We start from the raw sequence: 15,268 nt of genomic DNA, 5'->3' as shown, positions 1-15,268 counted from the left end.
GAAGAGAAAGAGAAGGAAAGACATAGTAGCGTCAGTTGGAAATTGTATTCCCCACTATAAACCTCCAGTTATGTAGAACTTACCACCTATATTGGTTCGCTAGGGATCCTATAAGTAGCATATATTGGGTGGCTGAAACTTCAGAAATTTACTGTCTCACACTTCTAGAGATTAGAAGTCCAAAATCAAGGTGTCAGTGGTGTTAGTTCCTTTTGAGGGCTGTGAAGGAAGGATGTGTTGCAGATTTCTCTACCTGGCCTGTAGATGGTCATCAGCCCCCATCTGTCTCTTCACATGGGCTTCCCTCTAGGCCCAGTGTCCTTGTCCTCTAAGACCATGAGCCATATTGGATTAAGGCTCACCCTAAGGACCTCATTGAACTTGATGACATCTATAAAAACCCTGCCTCCAAAAAAGGTCACATTCTGAAGTACTGGAGGACCACAGCATATTTTTTTGAGGGAGAGGGTTATTCAGCCTATAACACCACTTTACTATATTTCAGACTCTTGATTTCTCCCTCAGAAAACCTGGTCTTTTCAGTATTTTCTATGTCACTGAAAAGCACTTCCAGATATACACACCAGAAACCTAGAAGTCTCGGACAGCTTCCTCTCTCCCCTGGACACCACGAATGTTTCCTGTGCACCTTTAAACAACTGGTCACAGGACACCTGTCTTCCATGACCTCTCATCTTAAATTTCTGCTGCATAGAAAATAGCTCATTCAGAAGGTCTTCCAACTTTTAAACACTATACTTCCTCCATCCCCCTGAAGCAAAATACCCATCTTGATTTAAAAAATAAATCCTCACCCAATCCATTGCAAATTGGCATCTATTTCGTTTCCTAAACATCTCTCCAGGCCATCCATATCTCCTCTACCGCCACCTGAGTACCAGCTAAGTCATCTCTCATATCCATTTGTATCTGCCCCTGTGCGATCCATCCTCCACTAGAGCCAGAACCTTCTTTCCAAAGTACTGATGTCGTCTGGCCGTCCTCCAGCTTAAAACCCTTCGGTGGCACCCACTGGCTCATAAAGTAAAGACATTCTGCCACGTGGCCCCTACCAGCCTCTGTAGCTTCCTCTGTCACCATGCTCTCCCCGGCTCACTCCTAGGCTCTCAGAGCTCATAAGTTCCACATCACCTCCTGCACAGAGTCCCTGCCAGTGCTCTTTATTCCCCCTTCACCCTCAGTCCAAGTCTCACAGCTTCAGAAAAACCTCCCTCATGGTCTATCCCGCTTCTAGGGCACCAAGGTTTTTATTAGCATTCATCTCTCTGGCAGTTTTGCAGTTACTTGTGAAATTAGTAGATCAATATCTTTCTCCTCCTCCTCTCATGCAGAATCTCCATGAGAGAACACAGATATCATGTTGTTGTTGTTTGTTGTTGTTGTTGTTGTTGTTATTCACCATTTGCACTCTTAGCATTAACACAAGCCCTCATGTATAGTTTTCATTATGGTGGTAAAAATCTGGTGGTTTGCTACGAGAATTATTTGAAAAAAATCCATAGACAGATCATGCCCTAGATCTCTCAGAAGTTTGTAGAATAATTCTAAAACTATTTCAGGAAGTGTGGAATGTAATAAGGAATGTAAACAGAAAGATAAGATACCAGAAATACAAATGAAGGTGAAAGGAAGGGTCCCTTGTGGTTAAGAAAGAAGGAACATTAATATTAGATCCATGGATCTAAAATGAAGCAGGACACAAAGCCAACTCCAGCTCCTGTTTTCCATAAGAACCATCAAGTGCACTGAGATTTCTGCCCCACTGCAATAACATTCACAATATTGGTACCTCTGCGATACCTGGGCCCGTGCTCACACTTTGTTTTTACCAATGAATGCAGTAATGTTGCTTTGTTCAGCTGCAGCAGGATGCTGTCTCTACAAACTTGCTATCTGCATTATCCATCTCTTTAGAAGCATTTTTCGCTTTTTTAAAAAAGATTTTTATAGCCACAGTTGACCTTGCACAACTTCAATTCCATAACCTCATTTTACCAATGAAGAATTGGGGCTCAGAGCAATAAAATATTTCCCTTCCCTGAAGCCAGTCCTGTGTTTTATGTTGAATGAATTGCAGCAGGCCATTCCACGCGGTAACTCAGCAGCCCAGGTGTCACTGCACCCACTTAAGAGTAGTTTCTGCCCAGGATCTCTTCATGCTGGCTCACTCCTCACTCCAAGCAGAGCATTAACTCTGATGATCCAGCTTTTACTGCTCCACCCTCAAGGTGACCGTAGCATTTATCACCCAGATCAGGGTGTCTGTGTGAGTGCTCTATTGAAAATTACCTTGGGACAGCAGGTATAAACCAGGACTGTCCTGAGCGAAGCAGAATGTATGGTCACATTATCCGCTACATCAGATTCTTCAGAGAAACCACATGTGCAGATGTTCAGTAAGCAGTGAATTATGTCTTCTCCTGGACTCTGAGGATTCATGCCCTTTGGGGGAAGTGGGCATCACTCTTACCTCCCTCCTTCACAGCTCTTACTAGTGTAAGTGCAGAACCTGGCCATTTCCAGTCCCACTCTCTGCCTTACTTACATGACAGACACAGTCAGAGAGAGGTGATCTAAACACTACACATCACTTCCTTACCGAAAAAGGTGCCTCTTGAGGACACGTGGTGCTTTTTCTTCGTAAGTTATTCACTGGTCATTCACTGACTTCTGTTATCCTGAAGAAGTAACAGCACACTCCTTGGTTAACCAGTCTGTTTCTTCTCCAAAACACAGACAACCAGTACTTACACACACACATACACCCACACACACACACACACCCCTTTAACTACTCATCAGCAAAAAAAAAGCTGAAAACTAGGAGCACAAGGAAGAATAATTTGCTTGTCTGATCAAAACTGAAATCATAAATGCCAGGCAACCAGTGTGTGCCAAGCTGTTTCTTTTTCACTGGGGACTTTTAAGGGTCCAGGCGGAAAGCAAGTAAGTAGGATTCCCTGGGATTTCATGGAGTGGATTTGGAGACAAATTAGGAAGCCAAGGTTTGTTTAGACCCTATCTTGAGGGGTTCCTGGGCACTGAAATTTAATTTGTGTCCAGACTTAACCATTTCAGTGGGCTGACTTACCTTTCCTGGTGCCACGTTAAAAATATAAAGACCTGATTATAAGCTAATAGATTACAACGTATGTGTAGCGGAATAAAGAACGTTTCCACCTGTCCGTTCTGTCACCTTATGCACATTATCATTTCAGGAGGAGAGACAGCTATTGATGATACTCTCTCAGGCAGGCGCTGGACCATCAAAGAAGCAAATTCAGTTGCCTTCCTTTCCATCATTTTCCCCTGATTTTTCCGCTCACTCAGCACTAGCTGTGACTACACATATCCCTAAAATAAAAACCAAAGAAAAAGTACGTAACGTCCTCCCAACACCATGAGTTTTGGCAGAAGTTGCATGTGAGTACGTTACTGTCAGTGCCTTTTATTTCCACTCTTCCTAGAAAACCAGTGCATCTTTCAAAGTGCTTCTTTTTTTTTTTAATTTTTGGGGGGTGGTAATTAGGCTTATATATTTATTTTTAGGGGAAGTCCTGGGGATTGAACCCGGCACCTTGTGCGTGCTAAGCATGCGCTTTACCACTTGAGCTATATCCTCCCCACCCGAGTGCATCTTTCAAATGCCTGGTTTTCCTTTGCTGGCTGAGAGGTAGATACACCATCTGGCGTTTGTCTGTGGGGCAGGCGTGCTCCATTTCCCATCTTCCCCTGAGCTCCTGAGTCTTACCACTGTGGGACACTCTTTGAACTTGAAAAGCTGCCTTCCCCCACACACAGCAGAACCCAGTGTAATTAGAACAAATAAAGAAACAGGTCAATGAAAACACATTGAATTTTAAAAAACATTTATTTTTAATATATAGTCAGGAAAAAATGTTAAAGTAATGTTTAAAGGAAAGAGCATAAGCTAGTTATTATGAATGAGTGACAGATTATTAAGTAAAGATTAGACAGAAAAACAAAATGTCTAAAGGCTAAAATGATACCCAAGTCGAATATAAATATGTCATCAAGACAGAGTTCTTGCTTTAAAAAGCATGAGTCTTTCTTTCAGTAACTGTTATTTTAGTATTTCACCATAGTGTACTCTAGACAGATAGAAAGGCAGATATTCCAGGCATACTGCTCTCAGGGATCTTCCACTCAAAGAAGAATGAGATAAACAGCAGTAAATATTGAATGCATCTGAAACAGCGCAGCCTTGCAACCTAACCTTACATGGTTGTCATGAACATGAAATGACTGCATATTTGTACAAAGTTTAAAACTGCCTGATACACAGTACTGAGCACTACATACATGTTTAAGTCAGTAAATACATGCATGCTATGTATGTGCAGTTAACGAAGTATTACCTTAAAAGGAGAGTGTAAAGCAAAGGGATGTGCTGCAAACTCCTAATGTTTTAATCAATGTTGTTTTAAATCCATACACTTTGAACAAATAAAAATTCTAATAATTTCTTGGATGCTGCCTATAGGTGGATCACTTCATTCATTTATTGCATATAAAATAATTAGAAAGTAATTTAAAAGTAAGTTAGGAAAGGGGAGAACTTTTTAATTGTACACCTTTCCAGCCACCTTAAAATCTCACACAATGATTGGGAAAGTCTTCCCACTGAAAATCATACTTGGCCTAATGTATCTGAAAATAAAATATAACCACGTTGTTTGTATTTGAAGAAATTTCCAAAGAGATAAGCAGACCAGCAATTCAACACAGAGTGTCTAGAATCTGCATGGTTGGGCTTGTGGTTCCCATATGTGGATGACAATTATTCTTTATAAGATAATGATGCTCAGAAAGAAGTGTATGTTCTCTATCTCGACTGAGTCTCCTCTCACTGTTTTCTTTCTGCCGTGATGGATGTAGCTGAGGGGGATTCTGTTGACCTATTACGATAAGTCGTGAAAGGAAAACAGTCTTTTTCGTCTAGACTTAAAAAACCCTGGCGACTGTAAGGATTTGAGGATTGTTTTCTCAAACATGAAACAACAGAACAAGCCAGACATAAAGGGGTGCGTAGCAAGTGATTCGGTTTATGTCCAGCTCCACACCAGGCACAGCTAATGTGTGGTCCTGTCAGGGTGGCGGCTACTTACCCTCGGGGGCAGGCTTCTGGGATGAGGGTAACTGGTGTGTTTTCAGATGTGGATGCTGCTTACATGAGTGGGTTCGGTTTGTGACTATTTATTAGCTACTTATTTATCTTTTTGGTGTATGTTAAACCTTCATAAAAAGTCCAGAGTGAAAAAGTATAATAATAAAAGAACAGAAGTGAAAAGCATTCAGACTTCCTTTTCCTATAGTATACTGTTTCCAATAGTTATTCAGAAGGGGCTCCAATTAGTCACAGATCACAATAGTTCTGTTGTCTCAAATCACAAGACGGTTTAGCAGCAGAGCCAGCATTTTGGATCTTCTGCTTCTGTGTCTTGTGATTTTTAAATTTTTTTTCCCAATCACAAGCTATGCTAACCTCCAAGGCCCATGACACAGCCTGCTGGCAGGAACCCCGTCAGCCTTTCTCTGTGACCTAACACCGTTTGGCATGTTGACAGGCGAGTTGTGTGAGGAGAAGCTGGACTTCTGTGCCCAGGACCTGAACCCCTGCCAGCACGACTCCAAGTGCATCCTGACGCCAAAGGGATTCAAGTAAGTCGGAGGCCCCCTTGGGGCTCACGGTCCGGGGAGGAGGGCGTCTCTTTGAGGAACTCTTCTTGCAGGACCTAGCTTCACATTTTGCTCACGGTTAACAGGACATACACACCAGCGTCAATGATATTTTTATAAATGTTTAGATATAGCTCGGACTATTTTTTTAGCACAATGAAGAAGGTAAAACAAAGTGTTGCCTTTTGTTCTCGGACTCTTCCTGGGAAGTTATGTATGAAATAAAACAGCCTTTGGCTATGTTTGATTAAATTTATTTGAAGGCCAAATACATTTATAATGTCCACTAGCTGCTTTATTATCTGAATGGAAGTCTGTGGTAAAATAGGAAGTTTAATTTAATGTAACTGAAAATGTTCTGGTCTGCAACAATACTTTAACCATCCAAGGGGCAGAAGACGGAGTGACCGTATGTCCCAGGTTGGCCCAGTGCAGTAGCAGTTTATGCCTGTTGTCTTAAATGTAATTATTAATAGTGTCCCTTTCACTTCCCATATGTGTTGTCAGGTCATGATAGAGCACACAGTCACTCCAGGTAGCAATCTTCTTGAAGTCTGTTTGGTATCAAAAGAAATTATTCCTTTGCCACAATTCTGAAATATTTTAAAAGTCTATCATCAACAAAAACTTCTCTTCTTAGCCTGGCAGTAGTTCAGAAATGGTCTGGTCCAAATATGAGGAAACCACAGCACACAGAGGTCGGTGGCTGTCCAAAGGTCCAAGGCTATTCGTTGGCAGGGCTGGAGCTGGGTTTTAAACTTCCCAGTTGGGTGATTTTTCTGATACAGATTGCCCCTAAGAAGTTTTACACTTCATCAACATGGCAGTTGGTTTGGTACAGAAGGTAACCTGGATCCTCAGAAATGACACAGTCAGGTTCAGGTTGAGTTGTGCTTGCAAGAGACAAACTAGCAAATACCACTACTTGTTTCTTTACCCAGTATTTATTGAGCACCTGCCATGGGTCAGGGCACGTAGTAATATTACCATCTTACGTTCCTACGGCGTGTAATAGCTGCTCACTCTCACACACTTCATCTTCTCAGTGAAACGACTCAGGCTTAGTTGCCCCTGGAGTCAGAGAATTCAGAATTACTCAGGTCAGGAACAGTTTTATCAGAGTAGGTGGGATTCGGGCTGGGCCTCTAGCAGATTAATACATGGCACAGATTATCAGACAGCTGAAGCCGAGGTGGGTCAGTGTCACCAGACCCTCACTGCCTTTCAAAGACCAATCTGAATAAAATACTGAAGTCTCACATTTTATTTAGAGAATATTTTTGACTCAGTCTGATTTAAAACTTATTATTTTAGCGTAGACAAATTCAGTTGCAGCTCCTGCTGATTCCACGTGATGCCTTTTTGAAAAAGAAAAGAATGTACTTGATTCTGCCTTTCATTGTAGTTTAGTTTACAACCCTATGTGGAAAAAAACAAAGGTCTTACTGAAATCTTTATTTTCTACAAAATTCTGCACTGCATCTTGTTCATCCAAATATTATATGTAAATTATTTTAGCTCCTAATGTCTTTGATCTGCCCACAGTGAATTTGGCACATGGCACACTCATCACTTACATAACAAATATTATCATTTCTTAGAGAAATTAGTCAGTAAAGCAGATGGTTTTTCCAGAACTGCTGAGCTGCTGTACAGGTTTCAAGGGGCTTTGTGCATTGGAATGACAAGATAAAGTGGTAGTAAGACTTAATGGAAGCCATTAAAAATGAAGAATTCATCTTCCAAAAGACTAACACAGTTCAGTGTCTTCTATTACTATCTATTAGATGGCACACCCTTTGTAGTGCGTTTTATTGGATTGCAGGTTAACTGATTGGGACCCCACTATTTTCAGCAGTAATTTGTGAGTGTGCACGTAGTTCGGCAGGTAACGGATTAAGCCATAGTGTTTGCTATTCCTCGCGTATTATAAATAATTGCACGTAGTGGGAAAGGGAGTTGCAAAAAAAGTAAAACGACTTAAAAACCAAATTTATATGAAGCTGCTAAAGAAAACTTCTACTGACAAATATTGTTTGGACAAGTCATTCTGTTACTTCGACTGCATTTTCTTATTACTAAGCTAACAGAGCTGGTTTCACTTTTCTTGCTTTGTTATATAGCTCATAAATCTCCTAAATTGCTTTGCGATATTTTTAGACCATGATATGCCATAAGGAGTACTTCCCAGCATGCATCTTACTTAGTCAGCTTGGAGCTCCTACACAGTGTATTTTGCATTCTTTGCTTTCTTCTTCACTCCTTATCAGATAATAGAGTCTGGGGAATGTGATAGCCTTTATTGATAATACCAACTTTAAAGAATTCTTAATTAAATATTTTCTTCCTGTTTTGAAACTTGGTCTGAGGAGCCAAAGAAAGACAAAAATGTGCGTCATAATGTGACTCCAGGTTCTAATGGGCTTGAAAAAGAGTGTCCGTAGAGAAAAGAATATAAAATAGCTCTCAGCCAGCCACTCTGGTGACTCTGTGGTTCTCTTATCTTTTACTTTGATTTCTCCTCTCAGATAAATAATTCAGAGTGTTTCAAAGCATCTCTTCTTCCTTTTAATGCTCTGCACTTGAGCAGCACTGCTCACATTAACATTGATGGAAGCCCTTTTCTCGGGCCTTGTTCATCTAGTTGAGAATGTCTGTGGCCACTTAGAATCCATTTAACTTCAGACTTGTTTACTTTGCTTTGTTATGATTTAGCATTAAAACCGCTGGCTCTAGAGCAAGCACGCTTATGCAGTGAGCTCATTTTATTTCTTAATTCATACACTCAGAACTAAAAGTCTGTGTTACTCTTAGAGAGTATATACTCCCCATTTATTTTAATTCATCTGCTCTCCAGTAAGTCTTAAATCCTGATTTTGCATTTTCAGACAAGACCCTTGGCATTCAATAATATCCGCAAACACTAGGGTGTTTTTAATTATCCTCATTCACTTACGTCCTAATGGCTTTGAAATAGAAAAGTGGATAATCAGTACAATCTAAACCATAAAGACTTTTATATAATTATAAAGATGTACATAGAATTTTTTAATCTACTATTTATTGATCATGCATTAAATATCAAACTCTATACTAATTATTTTACATGTAGTGTTTTTATTTAATCTTTTAACAAACCTGTAAGATGGAAATTATTACATACATGTTACAGATGCGGAAAGGGACACTTAGAGAGATTAAGTAATGTAGTCAAGATTATATACAGTTAAGGATGAAACCAGAATACAAACACAGTTCTGCCTAACTGCCAAGTCCAAATTCCGTAAGGTTAAACCAAAATTTCCCAGTTTATTTGTTTTTTTGAAGTCAGTGAACCCTTTCTAAAATCTCAAACAGAAACACTCATGGAAACCCAATGTGTGATACTAATGAATCACAACAGAAGAGTATTGTTGGGGGAGGGTGGGGGATGGGGTGCAGAGGGAAACTGCCAGAAGCCCCCTCCCATCTATGGCCATATCTGCAAGGGCTCTGTGTTCTCCTTTAGCTCCACAATTCATAGTTTAATAACCATTTCATGTGCCATATTGCTTTTCCATGGGCACCTCTAAAGTCCTGCATCCTTGGCATTAGAGCTAGAGATTCCAGGGGTCAGCATTCATGAAGACGGGATTTAAAAAGGAACCCTCCTATACTGTTGATGGGAATGTAAATTGGTGCAGCCACTATGGAGGATAGTATGGAGGTTCCTTAAAAAACTGAAAATAGACTTACCATATGATCCAGCAATCCCACGCCTGGGCATATACCTAGAGAAAACTCTAATTCAGAAAGTCATGTGCACCCCAATGTTCATAGCAGCACTATTTACAATAGCCAAGACATGGAAACAATCTAAAAGTCCATCAACAGACAACCTGGTAAAGAAGATGTGGTATATGTATATATAACAGAATATTACCCAGCCATAAAATAGAATGAAATAATGTCATTTTAGCAACATGGATGGACCTAAAGATTATTCGTATTAAGTGAAGTAAGTTAGAGAAAGACAAATACCATATGATATCACTTATATGTGGAATCTAAAGAAAAATGATACAAATTCTATTTACAAACCAAAAACAGACTCACAGACATAGAAAACAAACTATGGTTACCAAAGGGGAAGGGGCAAGGGAGGGATAAATTAGAAGTTTTGGATTAACAAATACACATTACTGCATATAAAAGAGATAAACAACAAGGACCTACTGTATAGCATAGGGAATGATACTCAGTCTTTTGTAATAGCATGTAGTGGAAAAGAATCTGAAAAGAAAAAATACATATGTATGTATATCTTTAACTGAATCACTTTACTGTAACCTTAAAATAACATTGTAAATCAACTATACTTTAATAAAAAATATAAAATTTAAAAGAAAACAGGCTTTAAAGGGAACCCTGAGTAATTAATTATCTAACAGCATAGGGCGGTGTTTAGAAATTCACACTGTCTTTTTGGATTACTTGAGTGCATTTCCTGGCACTGCACTTATAAGTTGAAGGTCCTTGGGTTAGGCACTTAACTAGTTTGTCCCTTGTTTCCTCACCTGGAGAGTAGGATCATGGTGTCACCGATGTCACAGGGCTGTGGAGAGAATTCAGTGAATTCACATATGCAAAGTGATGAAAAGAGAGAAAGTGCTCAAAGAATATCAGCTGGATTATTATCCCTGGTTCTTCACCATCAATATAGCTGGGACCCCTTCTGCCCCAGAGTGCCCAGGCTGAAAAATCTGTCCTGGGATGGGCCCCAGGAATTTTGTATCCATTCCCCTGCTCTACCCAGTTAGGTCAGTCTCCATTCTGCTATGATGATAATCTGGATTCGTGGAGAATTAGAGTATCCATGGTTAACATATTTGTTTTTCATAAAATTATCTTTTATTCTAGTGCATTCAGTCTCTATTGGAAAATTTAAAATGTTAAATGTTCTTAAAAATATGCTTAATATTCTTAGTAACTTTTACAAGACAGAACTTTTATCATGTCATCAGCTCAAATGAGTTAGACAGCAGAGAACAGAGGACACTATGGGCAAATGAAGTTGGGGAAACGGGGGAGAGGGAGGGAAGGAGGGAGGGGCGAACACTTGTGTGATGATTCTATTCTTGGTTGGATGGTGGATGCTCACTGTCATCAGGGAGGGGAAATTGCTGTTCCTGTGATAGTTTGCAGTGAGAAACTGTGGGCGCCTTTGCAGATCAGTACTTATTTTCTAGGCATATTTTTATTTTCAGACTTAATGAGCCTGTTCTAAATACATTTTTTTTTCAAAGATGGTGCCACCTTTTCCTAGGTGAAATGCAACTGTTTGGTTCCTTTTGGCTCAGTTGGGTTTGAAACTGTTTACCTGCTTGTTCACACAGGTGTGACTGCACGCCAGGATACGTCGGCGAGCACTGCGACATTGACTTTGACGACTGCCAAGACAACAAGTGTAAAAATGGAGCCCACTGCACCGATGCGGTGAATGGCTATACGTGCATCTGCCCTGAAGGCTACAGGTAAAAGTACAAATACCCATTTGGATTTAAAATCAGGTGTTACAACACTCAGTTCACATTGGCAGTTAAGTACCATCTAATCAACACTTTTTTTTTTTCTGTTTCTTCTTTAGTGGCTTGTTCTGTGAGTTTTCTCCTCCCATGGTTCTCCCTCGGACCAGCCCCTGTGATAATTTTGATTGTCAGAACGGAGCTCAGTGCATCATCAGGGTAAATGAGCCAATATGCCAGTGTTTGCCTGGCTACCAGGGAGAGAAGTGTGAAAAATTGGTCAGTGTGAATTTTGTCAACAAAGAGTCTTACCTTCAGATCCCCTCCGCCAAGGTTCGGCCTCAAACAAACATCACTCTTCAGGTAAGATTCCCCTACTACCAAGGGCTGATCTCACTCTAAGTCAGTTCAGCTTCAAAGCACAAACATACGTGATGGCTTGTGAATGATATTATTTCTTAAATAGACAGTTACAAACTGTGTAGCACAGTGGCAGAAAACGCTGCTTGTGTGAAGAACTTCAGCTATTCTAACATTTGTGTTTTTCAAAACTAAATGGGAACCAGGTATTTTGATTCACTAGTTGATCGTATAAAACACGCACACACAGAGAGCAACAAAATATGTCTCTTCATTTTGTGCTCAAGTGATGGCATTTAATTCATTTATTTTTTTATGACTGTGCAGTTCAGGCTTTGCACAGGGGGCGGCTTCCTGTACGAAATGTGCAGCTGAGAAGAGACAGGTGAGACAGAACACACCTGGGCAGAACATTTAGCATGTGTCCTTTAACTCTGACATGAAATTCACAAACTCAGATTTTATTGTAAGTCTTTTCCCCAAGTCACTGTGGAAGCCATTCAGATCCACAGACGAGGTGAGGCTAGATTAGGGGTAATACGTTTAGGAAACACGAGCAAGTTGGGGCTACATGTTTGTTTTCTCTGGTAAGCAAGCTGCATCAGTATGTTTTGAATTCAAATGAGTGTAGCCAGTTCCCCTTCCCTTGTTCCTTATCTGATTTACCCTGAAACTCCAGTGAGAGGCAAGGGCTTCTTGAGAAGCCATGAGGAGTGGGACCCTGGAGGGCAGACAGGTCTTCTTGAAAAAGCCTGTCTCCTTAACTTCCAGCATTTGCTGCCCAGATTGCTATGAGAAGTACCCAATGGTGTTTGTGCTTAAGTTCCAACTTCTACTCAGCTGGTCCTTCAAAAGCTTGAAAAAGTCAGGAAGCAGGATAAAAAGAGAGATTTCCCCCTCTTCACTCCATAATTATAAATAATTTGTTTTTTAACATAGAATATGAAAATCTGTCTTGCTCAATGCAATCACATTTCATATGTGACATAAATAAAGCCCATAAGAAGAGCAAAAAAAAGCAGGTAAGTGAAAATCTCAAGCAAGGGGCATTCTAAATATACCCAATGATGTTTACTTAAGTATTTGTTATTGTTCTTTTTAACAGAACAGAAATGTGATCATTTTATTTCTGATTAGATTTTAGCATTCTCTGCTGCGACAATATAGTTTGATATCTAAAGGGGAAAGCTTGATTTACTCCAAATACTGCAAACTCTAATGATATGGAAACTAATTTTCAACTTTAATTTTCTGAAGTATAAATTATGTCATTTCCTTGTTTTTTGCATATTTCATAGGACATGAATCTTTAGCTTTATCATTGTCAATATGTACAGAATAAGAATAAATGTGTAAGTTCATGAATGTAAAAAAAAATTGAAATTCTTTATGAATTTATTTGCAGCAAAGCAATCCAGGAGCAGGTCGTCTTTCGAGTAATCATTTCCACATGCATTGGTATTTTCTCCTAGCCATAAAAAAGAAATAAACCATAGTAAAAACCCTTTGCTAAGCAGTCTTGTTTCTTCTTAATGAAATATGTTTGGATGGCTCTATGTCCTGCTAACATCAAGGTTACTTCCTACTAGATTGCCACAGATGAAGACAGTGGAATCCTCCTGTATAAGGGTGACAAGGACCATATCGCTGTCGAGCTGTACCGGGGACGTGTTCGTGCCAGCTATGACACTGGTTCCCACCCGGCTTCTGCCATTTACAGGTGAAGATCTCTCAGTTACTGGTAAAGGTGAAAAACAATTGCTTCAAGAAGCACTGCTTCTCCTCTGCCGTACCATGGGGAGGGGAGGGAATAATTAGTCTGCAGCAGACTTAATGATTAGTGCATTAGAGACCTGGTAGTAACAGATGGCAGACTCAAGCTGGACAGTTGGAGGGGACACGTATAAGAGGACTGTTTACAGAGACTGGTTGGGGTAGCACAATAACCTGGAGTAGTAACCAGGGATACGGCTCCTGCCCATGGGCTTAAAGGAGAGGAGGAGCTGGCAGTTACGGAAATGGATGCTCAGAAAAGAAATTGCGGAGAGGACTGCCCGACAGGAGCTGTGACTTGCAGTGGATGGATGCAGTCACGTCTCAGGGAAGGAAGCAGGGTTGTAAATTCCTGACTTCCCAGCAGTCCGTGCTTCCCTTTGGCCAAATCAGATGTCAGAAAACAAGGAACCCAGTGATGTCGGTCGTGTCGCTCGCACACGAGCCTCCCAGGGCTCAGAGCTGGGTGAGGACAGGTGGCTGGAGAAACAGCTGTAGGATACCCAACCAGTGAGAAATTTAAAGTTACTATTCGTGCAACGCGTGGTTATTGAGCACCTACTGTGTTCTAAGCTTTCAGCAACAAAGCCCAGCCCTTAGGAAGCTAACATGTGCTAAGCCAGTGGACACATACGATATGTGCACAATCCTATTCATTTTGGAAGTTTTCTAGTACTGTAATGATATTGACAATACACTGAAGATGAGAAAGGGGTGGGATTCAGGGGGCATACGTTTTGCTGAAAGTGTGCTTTTGGCATAAGACTCACCTCCAGAGCCTCTCCGTTGGGTCTCAACACCGGTCGTCCCACAGACAAGTTACCTAGTTCATTGCTTCACATGCAGAAATAACTACCCTTATTTAGGGCAAAGACGCAGTCGTAGGCAGTCAGTTTTTCTAGGCATATAACTTCAAGGACTAAGCAGGCCAGGTGCAAGAAAAGAATATGCTGTCATCCTTTTATTCCTGAAAAGATTTTAACTTTTTAGAGACTCATTCCTTTATTACAAATAGCCTTGGTGTTAGCAATATAATAGAAGTGGTCGTGAGTGAAGTGAACTAAAAAACAAATCTTTGTCAAAACCGGACTAGACTCCATCTGCTCAGGTCTCCTTGAATGTTGCGATGTGAAAATGGAGGCCCAGGTTTTGCCAGAACTTATGATTTTTCAAGAAAGGATAGAAATTTGGCGCTTTTTTTAATATAAAGTTTTCCCCCCTTTAAAAGTCAATTCACATTTTTTAAAAAATACCGAAAGTGGTGAACAAAATGCATTTGTTTGCCAAGTACCCGGGGCAGCAAGTTTGTGGGCATTGAGACAGGAACTGGAGACACTGGGCTCTGTGTTACTGATATGAGGCTTATAGATATCAGTGTGTTTCACATGCTATTTGACCTTTCATAACGGTTCTAGGAAATTAGATGCCAGTTGTAGCCATGGGTGGAACTTGACAAGTCCTTCTGGTGGTGAGCTAACTCACTGAGAATATTTAGAGCATGAAAACAAGCACATAATTATTGGTTTCCAAGTAAATACAATAGTTATTTCATCTCTAAATGGTGATGAATTAGTGCCAACATTTTAAATGTGGCTAGGCCTTAAATTTTATAGCTTCAGTTTGTTTCAGCCCATAAAGAGATTTCGGAATACCGATTTTTATGGTTCATTTTTGGTATTTTGATTGTTTTATTTTATGCAGTAAAGCAGCATAGAACTCTCAGAAACCACTGTAAAAGTTTTTGGGATTGGCTTACTAATGCTAGCGTTCACTTAAACTATACCTAAAATATTTCTAGATAAGATATAAAAACCCAAGTGATTATATCCAAATGAGGACTTACTATAGAGAGCTTATTTTGAGTTAATGTTTATTACCATTTTTACCTTAACCAAAAATAGAGTATACCC

General features: G+C 40.2%; 1 protein-coding gene across 3 annotated transcripts in view; it reads left to right on the top strand.

Moving 5' to 3' along the window:
* Positions 1–15,268, top strand: part of SLIT2 (slit guidance ligand 2) — a 347,629-nt gene that overhangs the window by 314,844 nt on the left and 17,517 nt on the right. For all 3 annotated transcript variants that reach the window (XM_031436793.2, XM_064487795.1, XM_031436800.2), the window contains 4 exons: positions 5,610–5,703; positions 11,097–11,234; positions 11,348–11,588; positions 13,175–13,305. In XM_031436793.2, the coding sequence (XP_031292653.1) occupies positions 5,610–5,703; positions 11,097–11,234; positions 11,348–11,588; positions 13,175–13,305 (604 nt within the window). The remainder of the gene's footprint in view (positions 1–5,609; positions 5,704–11,096; positions 11,235–11,347; positions 11,589–13,174; positions 13,306–15,268) is intronic.

The sequence above is a fragment of the Camelus dromedarius genome, chromosome 1, assembly GCF_036321535.1.
Source record: "Camelus dromedarius isolate mCamDro1 chromosome 1, mCamDro1.pat, whole genome shotgun sequence".
In the NCBI taxonomy this organism is placed as follows: Eukaryota; Metazoa; Chordata; class Mammalia; order Artiodactyla; family Camelidae; genus Camelus; species Camelus dromedarius.
Note: the sequence above shows the minus strand (reverse complement) of the source record. Positions and strands in the feature narration are given on the sequence as shown.